This window comes from Danio aesculapii, chromosome 14 (genome assembly GCF_903798145.1).
Source record: "Danio aesculapii chromosome 14, fDanAes4.1, whole genome shotgun sequence".
In the NCBI taxonomy this organism is placed as follows: Eukaryota; Metazoa; Chordata; class Actinopteri; order Cypriniformes; family Danionidae; genus Danio; species Danio aesculapii.
In genome coordinates, this window is record NC_079448.1 from 51,160,295 (window position 1) to 51,182,762 (window position 22,468).

Here is a 22,468-nt window from a genome sequence, read left to right on the forward strand (position 1 = left end):
TTTAATGACCTTTGCAGTGGACAAAAGTCCAATTCCAGGTCTGCTAAAAAGCAAATGTAACTTGAATCCTTGATAATTTGAGGGTGAGTAATTGACTTCCATAGTAGGTAAAACAAAAAAAGTAATTAATTACAGATTTCCAACATTCTTCAAAATATCTTCTTTTGCATTCGACTGTAGAAAGAAACTCAAACATGTTTAGAACCAGTAAAGGGGTTTAGAAAGATGAGAATATGGATGTGCTAATGCGAGGATGAGTAAATAATGACAGAATTATCATTTTAGGGTGAACTATCCCTTTAAACCTGTGCCCTGTATAGTCTCAGAGGAAGTGTCTAATGTTTAATGACCTTTATAGTGAACAAAAGTCCAATTCCAGGTCTGCTAAAAAGCAAATATAACTTGAATCCTTGATAATTTGAGGGCGAGTAATTGACTTCCATAGTAGGAAAAACAAAAACTAAGTCATTAATTACAGATTTCCAACATTCTTCAAAATATCTTCTTTTGAATTCAACAATAGAAAGAAACTCAAACATGTTTAGAAACAGTGAAGGGGTTTAGAAAGATGAGAATATGGATGTACTAATGGGAGGACGAGTAAATAATGACAGAATTATCATTTTAGGGTGAACTATCCCTTTAAACCTGTGCCATGTATGGTCTCAGAGGAAGTGTCTAATGTTTAATGACCTTTACAGTGGACAAAAGTCCAATCCCAGGTCTGCTAAAAAGCAAATATAACTTGAATTCTTGATAATTTGAGGGTGAGTTATTGACTTCCATAGAAGGTAAAACAAAAACGAAGTCATTAATTACAGATTTCCAACATTCTTCAAAATATCTTCTTTTGCATTCGACATTAGAAAGAAACTCAAACATGTTTAGAACCAGTGAAGAATGAGTAAATGAGTATTCAGTTTTGTGTGAACTGCCCCTTTAAGCATTAAACACACACTGATGCTGCTTGAGCTGCTCGTTATCGCTGAACGTCTGGTTGCACTGATCGCAGTGCTGTGTGTTTTGCAGCGTGTGTTTCAGCATCGCGTCTCCAATATGGATGTGCTGGTGGCGTTTCAGATACTCCACACGACTAAAGCGTTTCCCACAAGCCTCGCACTCGTACGGCCGCTCCCCCGTGTGTATGCGCTGGTGTCTCTCCAGATTCCCCAGCCGGCTGAAGCTGCGTCCACACTGCGGGCACCTGTGCGGACGCTCACCTGTGTGCACCAGCTGATGGCGCTCTAGTGATCGCGAGTGTGTGAAGCGTTTCCCGCAGAGTTCGCAGTGGTGCGGCTGATCTCCCGTCTGGACGCATTCGTGGCTCTTGAGGCTCCAGGCGTGACCGAACGCTCTCCCGCAGACGGAGCACTGATAGGGACGCTCTTCAGCCGCGGGACACGAGTGTTTGATGAGGTCGGATGACGATGTGAAACCACTGCCGCAGCGCACACAGAAGTGCATCATGTCTGTGCTCTCCGCTCCTGACTCCTCGCCTTCTTCTTTGGTCGCAGGGGCTGATGGGAGTTGTAGTTCTACAGGGTCTCGACTATGTGATGAGGAGGACATAGCCTGTTGATAGGGATCGAAGATAGAGTGAGAATTATTATTTCATTTTCAAATATTCCCCAAATGATGTTTAACAGAGCAAGGAGTTTTTCCACAGTATTTATGGCATAAAATCGCTGTCATAAATATTTTGTGTGTAAATAAAATTTACGCATCTGTAATTATGAAAACGTAAAGGGAAACGAAACGTACTCGTAATTAGGTCGTCGTGTCCGTGGTGAAACTATTTCGTGTTTGTAAAGTACACCCATCAGTCATATACAAACAGACAAAGAAAATGTTGTATCTGTGTCTGTTATAAACGCAGATTTTGGAATCGAACCCTCGTAAAATTATGAGTACGTTTCGTTTTCCTTTACGTTTTTATGGTTACAGATGCTTGAATTTTATTTACACAAGAAATATTTATGACAGTGATTTTATTCCATAGTATTTCCTATAATATTTTTTCTTCTGGAGAAAGTCTTATTTGTTTTATTTCGGCTAGAATTAAAGCAGTTTTAACATTTTTTAAGAACTATTTTAAGGTCAATATTATTAGCCCCCTTAAGCATTATATTTGTTTTGATAGTCTACAGAACAAACCACTGTTATACAATAGTGGTGGGACAAAATATCGATACGCCGATATATCATGATATTTCTGGCCATGATAAAATACATCATAAAATAAGTTGGTTAAGTTGTGATAAGTGTCTTAAGTTTACAGAAAACTACAGTCATCTTTCCATTAAGCAAGTTCCTCGTGTCAGCCCAATGATTGATTGGTGACGTCACTGACCAGAGCGAGAGGTGGCAGTAACTCACCAAAAAGTTTGTTTTTCGACCCCCGTAAAACACGAAGAAGAATTCGCCATTCTCGCCATCATATGGATTTACTTTCATCGGCTAGACACCAGCTCTGTGAATGGTAGTGGCGTCACTTAGGCCCAATCCCAATTCTACACCATAGCCCTTCCCTTTACCCCTGCCCCTCATTTTGTGCGTTCATGTGAAGGGGTCTGGGGGTCCCAATTCTCTTTAGCTTAAAGGCGTAGGGCTAAGGGGAAGCGCTAGATACAGTTGAAACCAGAAGTTTACATACACTCTAAAAAAAGGAACATAACCATTTATAAAATAAAAATGTCTGATGGTAAATCATACTAAACGTTTACTATTTCAGGTCTGTTAGGATTACCTAAATGATTTACATTTGCTAAATGCCAGAATATATTTTTTTGAGAATTTTTTATTCATTTCTAGACAGTCAAACGTTTACATACATTTCCTTGGTATTGTTTTAACTTTGCTTTTAAACTCTATAACTTTGGTCAAATGTTTTGGGTATACTTCCACAAGCTTCTCACAATAGTTTGAAGGAATTTTGGCCCATTCCTCCTGATAGAATTGGTGTAACCGAGTCAGATTTGTAGGCTGTCTTGCTCGCACAAGCTTTTTCAACTCTGCCCACAATGTTTCTATAAAATTGAGATCAGGGCTTTGTGATGGCCACTCCAAAACATTCACTCTGTTGTCCTTAAAGCACATTTGAACTAATTTGGCAGTATGCTTAGGGTCATGGTCTGTTTAGAAAACCCATTTGTAGCCAAGTTTAATTTCCAGGCTGATATCTTGAGATGTTGCTTCAGTATTTCTACATGATGTTCTTTCTTCATGATGCCATCTATGCTGTGAAGCGGACCAGTCCCTCCTGCAGCAAACCAGCCCCACAACATGATGCTGCCGCCCCCATACTTCACAGTTGGGATGGTGTTCCTAGGCTTGTAAGCTTTCCCCTTTGTCCTCCAAATGTAACACTGGTCATTATGGCCAAACAGTTCAATCTTAGTTCCATCAGACCACAGGACATGTCTCCAAAAATGAGTCTTTTTCCCAGTGTAATTTAGCTCATTGTAATCTGGCTTTTTTGTTGATTCTGGCTTGTTGATTTTCCCATGTTGTCACACAAGGAAGCAGTGTGTTTGAGGTTTTCCTTAAATACTATTCTACAGTTGTGTCAAATGTTGTCAATTAGCCAATCAGAAACTTCCAAAACCTTGACATCATCATCTGAGCTTTTTCAGAGGCTTAATAACCTTATTGTATGTAAACTTGACTTTCAAGAAAAGTTATAACAATTTCTCAAATAATCTATCTCATTATTCTGCTATTAAGCAGAACAGAAACACATTTGACAATCCTGACTTACCTAAAAGAGAAAACGTTTAGTCACATTAACATCTACTTTTTTAAACGGTTATGTGCCTTTTTATACAGTGTATGTAAACTTCTGGTTTCAAATGTAGCCCTCGAAACTGAGATTTTTCAGGACCACACTCGAAACCAACGGGTAAGAAAATTTCCCAGAGCAGCATGGCTGCATACGGAGGTAAGGAGATGCACAAATTAGTATTTTTTGTCATTATTATCATTTACTATTATCATTATGATAACATGATATATGCCTTCAGTGATTTCCTGAATATAATCGCTGATATTGCAATATTTGGGGGAAAAATATCATGATATTATCGTATCGTGAATTAATCAGTGATTCCCACCCCTATTATACAATGACTTGTCTAATTACCCTAACTTGCCTAATTAACCTAGTTAAGCCTTTAAATGTCACTTTAGCTTAATAAGGTTAATTAGGCAAGTTAGGGTAAGTAGGCAAGTCATTGTATAACAGTGGTTTATTCTGTAGACCACAAGTGTGAAAAGCCAGTTCCTGGACGGCCACAGCCCTGCACAGTTTAGCTTCAACCCTGCTTACCTGTAGGTTTTAAACAAGCCTGAAGGACTCAATTAGTTTGGTCAGCTGTGTTTAATTAGGGCTGCAGCCCTTCAGGAAGCTTTGACACCTGTGATATAGACAATGGAAAGAAATATTGCTTACGAGAGCTAATAATTTTGACCATAAAAATTCAAAACTGCTTTTATTTTAGCCGAAATAAGACTTTCTCCAGAAGAAAAAATATTATAGTAAATACTGTGAAAATTTCCTTCCTCTGTTAAACATCATTTGGGAAATACTTATAATTAATACTCTTCTCTAAAGATACAGGGCTTTAACTTTCTCTCAGCTTATACATATAAATGTTGTCATTAATATCGTTATCGCAATAAATACCAAAAATTATTGTGATACATTTTTAAGCCCATATCGCCCATCCCTACCTGTTGAGAGCTGCACAAACCATCTAGTCCTATAAAAGCCACGCTTTCAGATCCGCACGGCTCTTGCGATGGGCTGCCCAGGCCGGACTCTGCCTCTTCCCGCTCACGCTCCGCTTTAAGAGCCGTCTCCAGTCCGCTCAGCTCGTCTCCTCCGCTCAGGGGCTGCTCTGAATGGGCCGCTTTATTTTCCCACCGTTCAGCAACAGAGGATTCAGGAGCGGCAGAGCCAGGGCCCATTTCTCCTGCACACACAAACAGATACACTAATCACTTTCACATTAAAGTACACATGAAATCAAAAGTAGACATATTGATTTTGTTAGCTCACATTGCTAGTTTTGCAGTGAACAATTCGCCTGTGCATGTTATTAAGAAAAACTAAATAGTTTGCCCCTTGTAATCTTTAATTGAAATCTGAAAATGCACTTCCTGTTTGTTTTCAGTTAAATCCTCAGATTAGGTCTGTCTGAGGTATTGGGGGTGTGGCTTACATACTTAACCACACCCCTCCAGCGGTCAGTTTTGACAACAAACTGAAACAGTGAGCAGGAGGAGGAGTCTGTTAGGTTGTAATAACTCTCCCCAAACCCTTTTCCAGAGCTTTCCGAATGAAATGCCTACTTTACTACAGCCAACCAGCTCACGGTAGAACAAAACAAGCCACGCCCACTGTTTCTCATTTAATATTCAGTTTCTCTAGGAGCTGCGTCACAATACTAAAAAAAACAGTCGCAGCTTCCGGTTCATGCAGACTTTAAGGACTGTTGTGAAAATCATCAAGATCTTAAAGGGGTAGTTCACCCAAAAATGAAAATGTAGAGACATTTTGATATTGTTTTATTGATTATTTTGGCTGTTAATTCAAACAGCATAGATAGATCAATAGACTGATTTTGGACAACATATGCATTGCAAAAAAAAAAAAATCACCTTTTTATTTTTATTGAAATGTGAAGTGAAACTAATTTAACAAAGCATTCTTGTTCATGCCTGCAATCAGAAGAAAAGCAAATGAATAGCTGTTTAGCTGAACAAAGCGTTGCAGTGCTCACCGTGGGTGGGACTGGAGGAGGGAGCAGTGCTTTCACTCGGGTTCATCTGCAGAGCCTCCTGCAACAGCCTCAGGGAGTCCGATCTGTAACCCTCCACCTTTATCCATCAGCCCACAGAAGCAGAAACATGCGGAGTGAGCAAGGTGTGAGAAATTCCCTTCGCCGAAAACAATGCATTGCTTTCAAGCAGATATTAACCATTTAAGGAGTAACCTTGATTTACGTACAAGCTGCTCATTTATTATCTATTTAAACTTGCTATGCAATGAAGGAGTTTTGGGTTAGCCTGTCAGGTGCTTTCCTACATATTAAAATAACATCAAATGTAGATGTAAATATGGTGTTAAAGGAGACCTATTATGCCCATTTGAACAAGATGTAGTCTCTGATGTCTCTAGAGTGTGTGTGTGAAGTTTCAGCTCAAAATACCACACAAATAATGTTTTATAACTCTTTAAATCTGCCCCTTTTAGGCTTTAATCTAATTGTGGAGTTTTGGTGACTGTCGCTTCTGTGCTCTTTTTCAATAGAGGGCGGAGCTACAAATGCCTGTGTGTCAGCATAGTGGCAGATTCAACACAGGACTAATGTTATCTGTGTGAAAAAAAATGCAATATCGAAAAAATAATATATTTCTAAAGGGGGCTAATAATACTGATCTTAAAATAGTTTTAAAAATTAAAACTGCTTTTATTACAGCTAAACTAAAATATAGAAGACATTCTCCAAAAGATATGATTCAGCCTTATGATCTTAAAATGGGAGCAAAATCAGCTGTTTTGTTGTCATTTTAGACATTACGCTAGAGAATCATTCAAACACTAGCTCTAAAGTGACGTTGGTGAATTAGTAACGGTTTCTGCTGTTCTGAAATCAGCTGCAGATCTAAATGAATGGCGGAAGAAAGTAGTTCCTAATACAAAAGAGCTAAAGAAAACTAAAAATATATGAGACATTCTCCAAAATATATATAAAACAGTTCTGTCTGGTACTTAATTCTGATTGGCTGATAGCCGTGTGATATTCTGTAATAACAGCACTGGTCCAGCAGCCCCTTCACCCTTGTATATTACTCCGCCCACATACAACAACAAGCTGAGGACTCTCTACAGTTTGACAAATATTGCTGTTGTTGGACAACATAATGTACTTTTGAGGCTTTTTGAGTATAGAATGTAGTTGTTTAGATTGCAACTATGCAGTTTATTTATAAGGATAGTGCCTATTTTAAAATATTTATAATTTCTGAGAGGCATCACGTCGCCCATTAGCCTGTCTTACTGAGCTGACCAAAGACAGTTGACGTTATCTATCCACAAGATGGCATCAGGACCGCATAATAAGCCCTTATAAGATTAAAACAGTGTAACTACAGCTGATCAAATCATTATTAAACAGGTAAGTGATATTCTAAGTCGATCTCTCTTTTGTATGCTGTAGTGCTGTATTTATACCATATGATTGTAGTGTAGATGTGTGTTGTGTTGGCAGAAAGAAAGAAGAAATGCCCGCATGTGTTTAGTGTTTTTCCTTATCTGCTTTTTTTCCAGGGTTGATTATTGTGATCTCCCGATTGCAACAGAGAAATACTGTAGGCTGTAATACTGTAAGGAGAAATCTCTGTAGACTGATGGCATTTCATGCCGTTCAGCCTTATAATCTTAAAATGTGAGCAAAATCACCTGTTTTGTCTTCACTTTAGACATTACTCTAGAGAATCATTCAAACACTAGCTCTAAAACGATGTTGGTGAATTATTAATAGCTTCTGCTGTTCTGATATCAGCTGTAGATGTGAATGAATGGCGAAAGAAAGTAGTTCCTAATACAAAAGAGTTTTTAGACTCTACGTGTTTGAATTTCTCTTTTATATACACGACTATGCAGTCGAACTGTTATAAACTGTATAACTGTATGAACGCAATATCACACTCGTAGCAGTGTGATGTGGCTGTATATCAGCACTGGTGGGACACTAAGGCACTCGGGCAGTGGCCTCATGCCAACGTAGGCCTCCCACTAGTGCTGATATACAGCGATATCGCACTGCTATGAGTGTGATATTGCTCATATATAGTACTCTGGAAATTTGCTTTGTTAAACATCAATAGAGAAATATATATTTAAAAAAATTCACAGTAGGGCAAATAATTGGACATCAACTGTATATAGTTCACTTTAAGAAAAGTATTGTTGGAGAATACTGAGTTTAATGTTATCCGAACATATGACCGCCTAAATAAGAAGTTATCTTCTAGAACAGGGGTGGCCAAACTTTTTCTTATGAAGGCCTAAAAACCAGACTGAGGGTTGTGGGCCGAAGGTAAATAGCAAACTGTTACATTACATTTCCATTGGGTAATTTCCTAATTTATTTTCCTAATATTAAAAACTAGAAAACTTTGCTTTATATGAACTAATGCAGTATAATTGAAAATATTATATATATATATATATATATATATATATATATATATATATATATATATATATATATATATATATATATATATAATTTAACTTATTGCAGTAAAAACAAAAACAATCCCATTTATTACACAATGGAGTTCAATGTCAAATAGCAACACAAGTCAAGTTACAGCATGGATTAGCTCGTGGTGTTATGTGCATTGTCCTCTATTCGTTGAGAGACAGTATTTACATTATTAAAAAGCTGATTCATTGACAACATTTAATTGAAACGCTTAATTTCAGTTTGCTTTAAAACGATAAAAGATGAAAAGGTTACATTAGATTACATTACAGGTTACTGTGTGGAGTTTGCATATTCTCCCCATGTTGGCGTGGGTTTCCTCCGGGTGCTCCGGTTTCCCCCACAAGTCCAAAAACATGTGGTATAGGTGAATTGGGTAAGCTATATTGTCCGTAGTGTATGTGTGTGAATGAGTGGATGTTTTCCAGTGATGGAAGGGCATCCGCTGCGTAGAACATATGCTGGATAAGTTGGCGGTTCATTCTGCTGTGGCGACCCCAAATTAATAAAGGAACTATGCCTAAAAGAAAATGAATAAATCTATTTAAAAGGGATTCTCCTCAATGATCCCATCATACTCTTTTCAGATGAGATGGTGGGCCAAATTAAAGCTTACCATAGGCCAACTCTGGCCCACGGGCCCTAGTTTGGACATCTCTGTTCTTGAAGAAAACACAGTCTCAGGCCCTGTTTACACTAATATGTTTTAGTTTTAAAATGGATCACTTTTGCTGCAGTTGGGCATTCTGTCCCCACCACCCTGGAGTTTTCGTGCCGCCGAAAACAAAGAGTTTTGAAAATGCTAAAGAGGTTGTTTTCATTTTAAAATGCTGGTACTCTGTATCAGTGTAGATGGGGGAAACGGAGGTGTGACTGCGTACACTGAAAAAAAATGGATTTACTATGGTTTTTTATGGTAGGTGGTTGCAAACAATTTATATGGGCTGAATTTAAACAAATTAAGTTGAAGACATTTATTTAGTTTAAATTCAGCCGATATAAATAAATAGTTTGCAACCACTTAACTTAAAAAACATTTAGTAAACCCAATGATTTTTTTTCAGTGATGACCTTCGGAGTAGTTTTGCATCCATCTAAATCTACTTTGAAGCACTGTTTGGTCGATGTTTCTTCACCAGTCTGTGGCCCTCTCTCTGTCTCCTCTACTCCTTGCAGATGTTTCCTCCCATCTGATTGGCTACTCACCTCCTCTTTAATGCTGGCCACCTCCTTCATCTCCTCCTCCTCATCCTCTCCTCCTCCAGTGTTCAGACGGGCACGAAACCCTCCTCCAGCCCGCTCCTCCCACGCTCCCCCCGGCTTGCCTCCTGAGAAACAGACGGGAGGGGGAAGAAGGAGAGGAGAGGAGAACAGGAGAGGGAGGGAGGAATGCAAAAGGAGGAGGAGAGGAAGGAGAAAAAAACATGAGAACTGAGGAGCAGGTCGCCATGATGGTTCTCGATAAAACAGCAGCATCACCCGCTGGATCTTACTTTGGAGATCCGCTTTGCGCGCTTTACGCACGGCGGTGTCCTCCGCGCCGAGCAGCCCCGCCGAGCGCCGACCGGCCGCCCAGCCCATGCCGTATTTGCGCTCATTTCTCAGTTTATTCTCAGTCAACCTCAGTCTCAATTTAAGAGCTTCGTTCTCTTTTCTGTTCAGAGAGATTTCCACCAGGTAGTCGTTGACTGTGTCCTGGAAGAGTTTGGTGATCTCGCACACTGACGCGCGGACCAGACTGTCCATAACCGCGGTCAGGTGCGCTTGGAAGGTTTTAACCGACTCCGCCATGGTTTGACAACTATTCACGTATGATAAATAAAGTTATGACTAACGAAATTCCCGTTTTTACGCCATATATATCAGCGATGGTTAGACTTCATATTTAATATGTGCACTACACTATTACAGCAAGTATAATATACACAAATAATCCGACATTAACGACTGTCACCCAACTTTGTAGCGCTCAGCCAGTGGAGTAAAGCCCCGTTCTTCTGTCCGCTGTCTTTAAGATCACACAAAGCGAGCCTTTAAATGATCAAATTCCATTGCAGGTGATCTCGCAAATGTGGCTGTAGATTAGAAAATATCCTCGCTGATGTTTTGCAGGCGTTTATGTGTTATCACAATTCCACCGAGTCGCGACCACCCCTCTCAACTCAAGAGGTTTTAATTCTCGCCTACAATATTATTTCCGGATGTCGCGTTCTGCGCATGCGCAGGAGCTACCGTAATTACTCCTACATAACTGTCAAGGTTTTATCTGGTTAGCATGGGGTTTGGTTTAAATGCAAATACTGATGAATATAATACAAAAAGTACTATAATGTCAGCTAAATAATAACTTTTGTTTGTTGTTGTCATGTGAAGTCTACTTCACATAGCTGTTGTGATGCTTCTTGTAAATCACTTTGAGCTGCATAACTAAAATGTGCTACACTAAAAATATTCATCCATTTTCCTTCTGCTTAGTCCCTTAATTCATCAGGGGTTGCCACTGTGGAATGAACCGCCAACTTATCCAGTATATGTTTTACACAGCGAATGCCCTTCTAGCTGCAACCCCCATACTGGGAAACCCCCATACTTAAATTTAAAAAAATGCGTTAAAGGGACCATCAAAATAAATTGATACCAAAGCAATTAAAAAAAACATTAATTTATAATCATTTACAGTAAATAAATAACCGTTAATAAAACAGTTACTTAATAAATAAACTGTAAGTTGAGTCATTTAATTGTTTTGATTGTTTACTGGCATTTATTTATGGTTATTTATGTCAAGATGACAGTTTCCACATCTCATGCTGCCCTCAGGGTCAAGTCTAAATGGGATACAGTGGACACTCACATCAATATAGCATAATTTGTGTGACACTGTACAACAATATTTAATATTTATATATTACTGTGAGGGCAACACAGTGGCTCAGTAGTTAGCACAGTCGCCTCAGAGCAAGAAAGTCACTGGTTTGAGTCCTGGCTGGGCCAGTTGGCATTTCAGTGTGGAGTTTGCATGTTCTCCCCGTGTTGGTGTGGGTTTCCTCTGGCTGCTCCGGTTTCCCCCACAGTCCAAACACATGCGCTATAGGTGAATTGATGAACTAAATTGGCCGTAGCTTATGTGTGTGAATGAGTGTGCATGGATGTTTCCCAGTACTGGGTTGCAACTGGAATGGAACGGCATCCGCTGTGTAAAACATATCCTGGATAAGTTGCCGGTTCATTCCACTGTGGCGACCCCTGGTGAATAAAGGGACTAAGCTGAAGGAAAATGAATGAATTAATGATATTACTGTGATTGGTGAGTTCAGGTTTTTGGTGTAGACGTTGATAAAGTACAATGTAATGGGTAATTTAATAAATAATATGAATAATACTCGATATAACTGTTTTTACTATATTGTGATGGTTGGGATAATGGTTTTGGTATGGATAGACGTTAGTAAAATATAATCCACGTTAACTTCTGTCCACAGCTGTATCCTTTCTAGCAACAACCGCTGCTGAGGCTGCATCAAATCTGCATCTTTATTTAGGTCACGCGGGGTTTTACGGTAGTCTACAAGAAGCACACTAGCATCGCGTTCTTACGCCCGCCTCATTCAACCCAGAGCCTCACATCTGTAGTCATTCCCACTAGAGTTTGATCCTTCTGCCTTGCTCTTCTTTGTAAACTAGTTTTGTTCGTCTCTGTCGCAGTCATGCCGATGTTTGTAGTGAACACAAATGTTGCAAAAGACTCGGTTCCGGCGGAGCTGCTGTCGGAGGCCACGCAGGAGCTCGCCAAAGCCATGGGCAAACCCCAGCAGGTCAGCAGAGACCAGTTACCTTATTTTACTACATCGTATGACTTTGCATATTAGTTTAGATGGAATAGGAAACTGTAAGTACTGTTACGTGTTTGCAAAACATACACGCTAGCGCAAGTTATCCTCTTAGCTGCAGCTTGAGGTCATGTCGGATTTTCGTTCTCTTAAATTTAAAGCAAGATATATAGGTTATGCATAATAATTAGTCTTGATTAAAGATTAAAAAGTGATTAGAAGTCAGACTCAGTTCCGTGAACCAGTTTAAAAAAAATGTATTGATTCTTTTACGTCATGACGCATTTACGTCATCTCGTATACGGTGCCACGTGCGGTGTGTTTCATTTAATAAATACGTTATGTTAAACTTTCTAATTAGTCATTCATTTTCCTTTGGCTTAGTCCCTTTATTCATCAGCCACAGCGGAATAAACTGCCAACTTTTCCAGCATATGTTTTACACAGCGGATGCCCTTCCAGCTGCAACCCAGTACTGGGAAACACCCATACACACTCATGCACTACGGCCAATTTAGTTAATCAATTCACCTATGGTGCATGTGTTTGGACTGTGGAGGAAACCCATGCCAACACGGGGAGAACATGCAAACTCCACACAGAAATGCCAACTGGCCCAGTCGGGACTCAAACCAGTAACCTTCTTGCTGTAATGCGACAGTGCCAACCACTGAGCCACCTAGCTGCCGAAACTAACATCTAAAATAGTTTTATTTTTATTCCACGGTACCTTAAAGCGCTTAACTTGAGTGTTTCTCTGTGTTTGTCTGTGTGACAGTACATCGCCGTACAGATTGTCCCGGATCAGATGATGATGTTCGGGGGTAAAGGAGACCCGTGCGCACTCTGCTCGCTCACCAGCATCGGGAAGATCAGCGGCGCGCAGAATAAACAATACTCCAAACTCCTCATGGGTTTACTCAACAAACACCTCGGCGTTTCTCCTGACAGGTACATTCACATTTTATTATGCACAGTTTAGCTTACAGTTGTGCATACAGTTGTAGTCAGAATTATTAGCCCCCCTGTATATTTTTCCCAACGGAAATAAGATTTAATCAGGACATTTCTAAACATAATAGTTTTAAAGGGCACCTATGGTGAAAAATCTACTTTTCAAGCTGTTTAGACCAACCTCCCGCTCTCCCTCGGGAAGCCAATACGGAAGTAGCTGAAACTGCATTTCATCAAAATTCTGTTGGTCCTGGCTCCATAATAGAGCAAGTTGCAATTGAGCCCACTGTTAGAATGGCCAACTTTACAGCAGAAAAAAAGGTGTTTACAGCCTGGTACAAAGAACGATTTTGGGTCATATAGTTATTATTACCCTCCATGACAACTGTGAGGGGGGTGAATTTTTTTATAACTCATTCATTTCCTTTATTTTAGGTTATATTACGTTTGCATAATTAAGGGCGTGGCCACTTGAGTGACAGCTAGGTCTCGCTGGCCGCCTTCACTTCACCTCAGCTGAATCCGGCAGATTAGCCACTGATCTCTGCATATTCATCATATTTTTGTGTTGATTTATGTGGCTTTACACAGTCAGCTGCCTTTTGGACTAATTTCTTACAATTATCAGATGATATGGGATGCTGTGTGCATTTAATTGTGCTCACAAACCATTCACGTGGCCTCATTTCCCATGTGAGTAAAGTTATATACTTGTATACCATCTCTATAAATGTATTTGTTTTATTTAAGATCATTTATCATTAATATTTTTCTTTAGACCCGTAAAGCACTCCAGAATGTGACAGATTGATTAGCTGTAGGCTCTAGATCAGTCATCTGAAGCGTTATCATCATACAGTGTTATGCTGGAGTTCATCAATAGTCCTGCATTTACTAACACACACTATATCTGAAGTGTTTGGAAGTAATTCGCGTTTTCCTCCTGTAGAAAAACGTCAGAAGAACAATGTTTAGTGGCTCAATGTATTACTACAGTGTTTTTAAAAGTCTAAACACTTTATTGATATAGTGTACAACCAAACACATGTGGTCAGAACACAAACGAGTCGCAGGTAATAGAGTATTAAGCGTTTCTCCCAAAGTAAAGTCTGTCTGCTAGGTCTAAGCAAAGTGCCAGCAGGTGTCTGTAGCTCCGCTCACTCTCCGCCTCTTTGCCCCTGTTTGGTATCCCGCTGTGGTTGCGATGACGCGCGAACTAAATGGCGATGGTTGGCCGCGCCTACTTGTAGCTTCTTTTGCAGTATTCAGAAACCTATGGGTGACATCACGGATACTCCGTCCATATATTTTGCAGTCTGTGGTTTAGACAGACATTTGTGTAGGTATAGTGTATAGACTGTCATATTGGGGTGATATAAACACACCCAGTCCTTTTTTTAAATCTATTTAACAACATAAAAACGGTGGACCGATTGGAGAGGTTTTCAAACCGACCGCAACCTGACTTAGGAGTGCGGTCCCCCCGGCCACCAATATTGATTGACAGCTGCGTATTAACATGTCTCCTAAGTAACGCATATAATCATATCAACATCTTCAGCAGCACGTGTGCTATCATGAGTGAAAATCTTAGGTGCTGGCTTCAGAATACAAAATACAGACAGTGCAAATACAACGACAGTGCAAAATACAGACAGTGCAAATACAGACAGTGCAAATACAACGACAGTGCAAATACAACGACAGTGCAAAATACAGACAGTGCAAATACAACGACAGTGCAAAATACAGACAGTGCAAAATACAGACAGTGCAAAATACAGACAGTGCAAAATACAGACAGTGCAAAATACAGACAGTGCAAATACAACGACAGTGCAAATACAACGACAGTGCAAAATACAGACAGTGCAAAATACAGACAGTGCAAAATACAACGACAGTGCAAAATACAGACAGTGCAAAATACAGACAGTGCAAAATACAGACAGTGCAAAATACAACGACAGTGCAAATACAACGACAGTGCAAAATACAGACAGTGCAAATACAGACAGTGCAAATACAACGACAGTGCAAAATACAGACAGTGCAAAATACAGACAGTGCAAATACAACGACAGTGCAAAATACAGACAGTGCAAAATACAGACAGTGCAAAATACAGACAGTGCAAAATACAGACAGTGCAAAATACAGACAGTGCAAATACAACGACAGTGCAAAATACAGACAGTGCAAATACAACGACAGTGCAAAATACAGACAGTGCAAAATACAGACAGTGCAAATACAACGACAGTGCAAAATACAGACAGTGCAAAATACAGACAGTGCAAAATACAGACAGTGCAAAATACAGACAGTGCAAATACAACGACAGTGCAAAATACAGACAGTGCAAATACAACGACAGTGCAAAATACAGACAGTGCAAAATACAGACAGTGCAAAATACAGACAGTGCAAATACAACGACAGTGCAAATACAACGACAGTGCAAAATACAGACAGTGCAAAATACAGACAGTGCAAATACAACGACAGTGCAAAATACAGACAGTGCAAAATACAGACAGTGCAAAATACAGACAGTGCAAATACAACGACAGTGCAAAATACAGACAGTGCAAAATACAGACAGTGCAAAATACAGACAGTGCAAAATACAGACAGTGCAAAATACAACGACAGTGCAAATACAACGACAGTGCAAAATACAGACAGTGCAAAATACAGACAGTGCAAATACAACGACAGTGCAAAATACAGACAGTGCAAAATACAGACAGTGCAAAATACAGACAGTGCAAAATACAGACAGTGCAAAATACAACGACAGTGCAAATACAACGACAGTGCAAAATACAGACAGTGCAAATACAGACAGTGCAAATACAACGACAGTGCAAAATACAGACAGTGCAAAATACAGACAGTGCAAATACAACGACAGTGCAAAATACAGACAGTGCAAAATACAATACAGACAGTGCAAAATACAGACAGTGCAAAATACAGACAGTGCAAAATACAGACAGTGCAAAATACAGACAGTGCAAATACAACGACAGTGCAAAATACAGACAGTGCAAATACAACGACAGTGCAAAATACAGACAGTGCAAATACAGACAGTGCAAATACAACGACAGTGCAAAATACAGACAGTGCAAATACAGACAGTGCAAATACAGACAGTGCAAATACAACGACAGTGCAAAATACAGACAGTGCAAATACAGACAGTGCAAATACAACGACAGTGCAAATACAGACAGTGCAAATACAACGACAGTGCAAAATACAGACAGTGCAAATACAGACAGTGCAAAATACAGACAGTGCAAAATACAGACAGTGCAAAATACAGACAGTGCAAAATACAGACAGTGCAAATACAACGACAGTGCAAAATACAGACAGTGCAAATACAACGACAGTGCAAAATACAGACAGTGCAAATACAGACAGTGCAAATACAACGACAGTGCAAAATACAGACAGTGCAAAATACAGACAGTGCAAATACAACGACAGTGCAAAATACAGACAGTGCAAAATACAGACAGTGCAAAATACAGACAGTGCAAAATACAGACAGTGCAAAATACAGACAGTGCAAAATACAGACAGTGCAAATACAACGAGAGTGCAAAATACAGACAGTGCAAATACAACGACAGTGCAAAATACAGACAGTGCAAATACAGACAGTGCAAATACAACGACAGTGCAAAATACAGACAGTGCAAATACAGACAGTGCAAATACAGACAGTGCAAATACAACGACAGTGCAAAATACAGACAGTGCAAATACAGACAGTGCAAATACAACGACAGTGCAAATACAGACAGTGCAAATACAACGACAGTGCAAAATACAGACAGTGCAAATACAGACAGTGCAAAATACAGACAGTGCAAAATACAGACAGTGCAAAATACAGACAGTGCAAAATACAGACAGTGCAAATACAACGACAGTGCAAAATACAGACAGTGCAAATACAACGACAGTGCAAAATACAGACAGTGCAAATACAGACAGTGCAAATACAACGACAGTGCAAAATACAGACAGTGCAAAATACAGACAGTGCAAATACAACGACAGTGCAAAATACAGACAGTGCAAAATACAGACAGTGCAAAATACAGACAGTGCAAAATACAGACAGTGCAAATACAACGACAGTGCAAAATACAGACAGTGCAAATACAACGACAGTGCAAAATACAGACAGTGCAAAATACAGACAGTGCAAAATACAGACAGTGCAAAATACAGACAGTGCAAATACAACGACAGTGCAAAATACAGACAGTGCAAATACAACGACAGTGCAAAATACAGACAGTGCAAAATACAGACAGTGCAAAATACAGACAGCATACTCCCAAAAAAAAAAAAAAAAGTCAGGACGTGCACAAAGCAACTGGGAATAAAAGGTTTGTTCAGTTCGCTAGGATCATCAATCATCATCAAATGTGATCAAGAGTGAGTTTCACAAGTTTAACATGTTTATTTTATTTAAAATGTTTTAAAAGTGCATGTTATTGAATTACAGCGATTTACTTCAGATTCACTTCATCAGCACAGCCACGTGTCAGAACAATTATAAAAGAAGACGCTTCAACGGTGGGCGGGGAGGACTAGCCTTAAAGGCCCAGGACAAAAAAACAGCAACAAGCTTTTCCCAGCTATAAAACAGAAACTTCAGACAGCTATAATAAATAATCTGATGGATCTGTATTAAATCTGGAAAAAGGGGTAACCTAGGTGCCCTTAATAATTAATTTCTAATAACTGATTTCTTTAATCTTTTCCCTGATGACAGCACATATTTGACTAGACATTTATCAAGATGCTAGAATTCAGCTTAAAATGACATTTAAAGACTTAATTAGGTTAATTAGGCAAGTTATGGTAATTAGGCAAGTCATTGTACAACAGTGGTTTGTTCTGCAAAAGTTTAATTGCATCCAAAAGAAAAATGTGTGTGTGTTTATAGACCATTTACTGGGGTTGGACAATGTAGAGTTGAAGTCAGAATTATTCGCCCCCCTGTATATTCTTTTCCCTAATTTCTGTTTAACAGAGAGAAGATTTTTTTTTTCATCACGTTTCTAATGATAATAGTTTTAATAACTCATTTCTAATAACTGATTTATTTTATCTTTGCCATGAGGACAGTAAATAATATTTGACTAGATATTCTTCGAGATACTAGTATTCAGCTTAAAGTGACATTTAAAGGTTGAACTAGGTTAATTAGGCAAGTCCTTGTACAACAGTAGTTTGTTCTGCAAATAATCAAAAACAAATATATTGCTTAAGGGGGCTAATAATATTGACCTTAAAATGGCTTTAAAAATGTAAAACTGCTTTTATTCTAGCTGAAGACTTTCTGCAGAAGAAAAAAATGTTATAGGAAATACTGTGAAAAATTCCTTGCTCTGTCGAGACGCATTTGAAAAAAACTAAATTCACAGGAGGGCGAATAATTCTGTCTTCAACTCTATGTATGCATATTAAATTAAGTTACAGCCTTTATAAAACAATACTACAGTAATTCTAAAATAAAGTCTAAAAACATCTTGCAATCCTTGGTGTACTCTGCAGGTGAGTGGGCTTGACAAACCACCTGTAAAAAATACAGTAAAAAAATACACTTTTAGGCATTTATATTTAGTACCTTAGACTCATCATAGCATCTATGCTAAATATTCATTCATTCATTTTCCTTCGGCTTAGTCCCTTTATTCATCAGGTGTCACCACAGTGGAATGAACTGCCAACTTATCCAGCATATGTTTTACACAGCGGATGCAATTCCAGCTGCAACCCAGTACTGGAAAATACCCATATACACTTATTTACACTTATACACTACGTCAATTTAGTTTATTCAATCCACCTATAGACTGATTTCACGCGGCCGCCATTTTTATAAGCGAAATTGAGGCTGCGGTGGGAAGAAACCCGGAGATATCGTTGGGAGTTACATTAGAACGTTGTGTACTTGGCTGTATATCTTATCAGCGAAGAGAAAGTGACACAAATGTATAATTTCACCGCCTTCTGAGTGATTCGAAGGTCCGTTCTGAATGAATAGTGAAAATATAAAGGGATATCAGAGCTCATTTTCAGCTAAGTTAAGGGAAACGGCACTAGTTAGCTAACGTTTTCTTTCCCAAACACTCGTTTTAGATGCCATTTATCAAACTTGAGTTAATGAACTGATTCTTTCACTATATTAGACTTGTCACGTTACTGAATTAAAAGAAAAACCATCAATTTCCCGCTAACATTTAAGCCACTGTTGATGGCTTTCTTAAAACAGCGCTGATTTGCCATGGTGTTCACATGCTCAATTGAAATGCTTGTGATTGGCCGAGAAGGTCATCAGTTTACCCTCTGCTGTTTACCGAGCACAAACCGGCACAAACACAGACGAGTGATTTGCGTGATGACTCGACTGATCTCCACGGCTGCTTCGCGCTCCAGTCTCCATGTATGTGTGTTTGCACTGGGTGAAGAGCGGTAAACTGAGTGCAAACACAGATACACAGAGACTGGAGCGCGATGCAGCTGTGAACAGTCGAGTCTTCCACGCTCAGCGGTGCTTCGGTGTTAGCCGGTTTTAAAACTTCAGTATCGGGACAACACTATTACAGACAACACGAGAGTGTGCTACAGAGGACTGCAGTGTTTTATCGCTCACCGGGTTACATAGACTGAAGCAGGAAAGCGTCCCCATGGTGTTTAACTGGTGCCATGTACTGAAGCCTAGGAGGACACTTGAGCAAATTACTCTTAAAGTGATGTTGTTTGATGCTAAATTGCTTTTAATTGGTTAAATTAAACGTACTGACTGATACTAAAGTGATGTTTACACCATTTCTGCATTTAGAAATCTCTGCAACAGCTGGAGGTTTGTAGTCCACAGCATGTCACTGCAATGTTTACAGTGCTGTTCCTATACTTCTGGGTTTCTTCCCACCGCAGCCTCGCTTTGGTTCTTTAAAATGGCGGCCGCGTGAAATAAGCGTATAGACCTTTTTCTTAGAACGCAAAATTATCCATTATGCTTTGCGTGTAGGAGAATTCTAAGAACTACCAGTCGGCAGCTGATGCATGTAAACGGTCACATTTGGGCAGCTTTGAAACGATAGTTTTAATCTAGTTTACCTGCTTTTATCATCTTTGAACTAATACTGTTGTCGATCAGCGCCACCTCCTGGACTGATCATTTAAAAAAAATGTGATCTATTGGATGGAAAACAACTGGTGTGAGGCATTTTCCCCTCGTTGTCAGACGGCATATCCTCTGCAGTTTAAATGAAGCCTCGTCATCGCTGTGGCGACCCCTGATAAATAAGGGACTAAGCCGGAGGAAAATGAATGAATGGATTTATATGCTATGGGTTGTTTTGCATGTAGCAAATGCAGTGATTTGTTTGTTTAATAAAACTGTCTTGTGTTTTTCTTTCTTTAGGATCTATATAAACTTTGTTGACATGGATCCAGCCAATGTGGCCTGGAACAACAGCACCTTTGGATAAATTTGATGGATGTATGGCCTAATATAAGGCTGCGGTTTGTCATTCCAGCTGTTGAGAGCATAATGCTATCAGTCGATTGAGTCTTAACACACAGCACTTGCTGCTTACGGCAGACACCATCTTGCTTTGACAATAAAGCTTCTTTAAACTGTAAATGAGATGTGTTATTTTTATTATGCAGATATTCTGGGATTAAATTGATTTGAATATTGTCTAAATAAAATCAAAATAATGAGTATTAAAACATTCATTCATTCATTTTCCTTCAGCTAAGTCTCTTTATTCATCAGAGATCGCCACATGGAATGAACCGCCAACTTATCCAACATATGTTTTACACAGTGGATGCCCTTCCAGCTGTAACCCAGTACTGGGAAACACCCATACACTCTCACATTCACACACACACACTCATACACTACGGCCAATTTAGTTCATCCAATTCACCTGTAGCGCATGTGTTTGGACTGTGGCGGAAACCAGAACACAGGGAGAACATGCAAACTCCACACAGAAATGCCAACTGACCCAGTCAAGGCTCAAACCAGCGCCCTTCTTGCTGTGAGGCGACAATGTTAGCCACTGAGCCACCATGCTGCCGTATTAAAACATTAATGTACAATTTGTCTTTCATGTGATTACATTAGACATGCTGGTATTTAATAATACAATGTATTGCAGTAACAGATAGGCACTACTGTGATTATGGGCCTGTCAATTCTTCTCTCTCTGATTTATTTTTATGTTTTTAGGCACACTTTATATAATGGAGGAAATGTAAGGCACTGCATGTAAGTTGCTATACAAAACAAAAAGGTTTAAGTAATACTGATCTAATAACACAATCATCTACGCTAAAAAAATCCTGCTTGCCTTAAATTTTTAAGCTGAATCAAATTTATCTTATGAGTAGAGCCAGACAGGATCTGTGGACATTTTTTGCTATTTCTGCACAGAATTTTGTAAAAAAAATCTGTGGATTATGCGGAATGATTTTAGGAGTATCATAACTATACATTTTATTTATGAAATAAAAAATAACACCCTTTTAACTTTTATTTAATGTTTACAATGAAAATCCAATTAGATCCACTTATTTGGCAAACAAAGCAAGTCTCTCATATAATATCTCTACTACAAGACAGAAAATATTATTTTACAAACTGTATTTTAAATAAATCATATAAACACTTTCATATCAGTTAATATTAAAATTAATTTAAAAACAATAAATATAAATGTACACACATTTGCAGAAGTAAATAAACAGACTTAATGATGAGTTTAAAATCAGAAGATTTCTGCACGTGCAGATTCCGTGTGGCTCTACTTATGAGTCATTGTAGTTATTATGTTAAACTGACTTAAACAGCTTGCGTTACTTATAAAATTAAGTTAAGCATGATTCATTTAGTTTAATTAGTTACAATGAACTAAAAACATATGCTGTCATGAGTATTTGATCATATAAATATTTACAGTGTAGGTAATGTTTATTATTACTTTTTAATATTTTAAAAGGATAAAAAAAATCAGAGGAGGGCTGATATTTTTGTCTTCGGTTGCTTATTTTAATTAAATTTGTACAATTTTACATTTATATATATATATGTGTGTATGTATGTGTTTATATATATATATATATATATATATATATATATATATATATATATATATATATATATATATATATATATATATATATGTGTGTGTGTGTGTGTGTGTGTGTATGTGTGTTTATATATATATATATGTGTGTGTGTATGTGTATTTATATATATATATATATATGTATGTATATATATGTATGTATGTATATATATATATATATATATATATATGTATATGTGTATATATATGTATATGTGTATGTGTGTGT

At 38.5% G+C, this 22,468-nt stretch overlaps 2 protein-coding genes across 2 annotated transcripts; one reads left to right on the forward strand and one right to left on the reverse strand.

Moving 5' to 3' along the window:
• Window positions 1-437: 437 nt before the first annotated feature.
• On the reverse strand, window positions 438-10,449 carry si:dkeyp-121d2.7 (zinc finger protein 483). Its single transcript, XM_056472349.1, has 5 exons — window positions 9,767-10,449; window positions 9,480-9,601; window positions 5,781-5,877; window positions 4,729-4,970; window positions 438-1,572 (listed from the first exon to the last, which is right to left on the reverse strand). The coding sequence occupies exons 1-5, from the start codon at window positions 10,062-10,064 to the stop codon at window positions 940-942; spliced, it is 1,392 nt and encodes a 463-aa protein (XP_056328324.1). The 5' UTR covers window positions 10,065-10,449; the 3' UTR covers window positions 438-939.
• Window positions 10,450-11,826: 1,377 nt separating this feature from the next.
• mif (macrophage migration inhibitory factor) lies at window positions 11,827-20,744 on the forward strand. The gene is made up of 3 exons (XM_056472978.1): window positions 11,827-12,088; window positions 12,882-13,054; window positions 20,523-20,744. Exons 1-3 carry the CDS (start codon window positions 11,981-11,983, stop codon window positions 20,587-20,589), a joined length of 348 nt encoding a protein of 115 aa, XP_056328953.1. The 5' UTR covers window positions 11,827-11,980; the 3' UTR covers window positions 20,590-20,744.
• The last annotated feature ends 1,724 nt before the right edge of the window (window positions 20,745-22,468 follow it).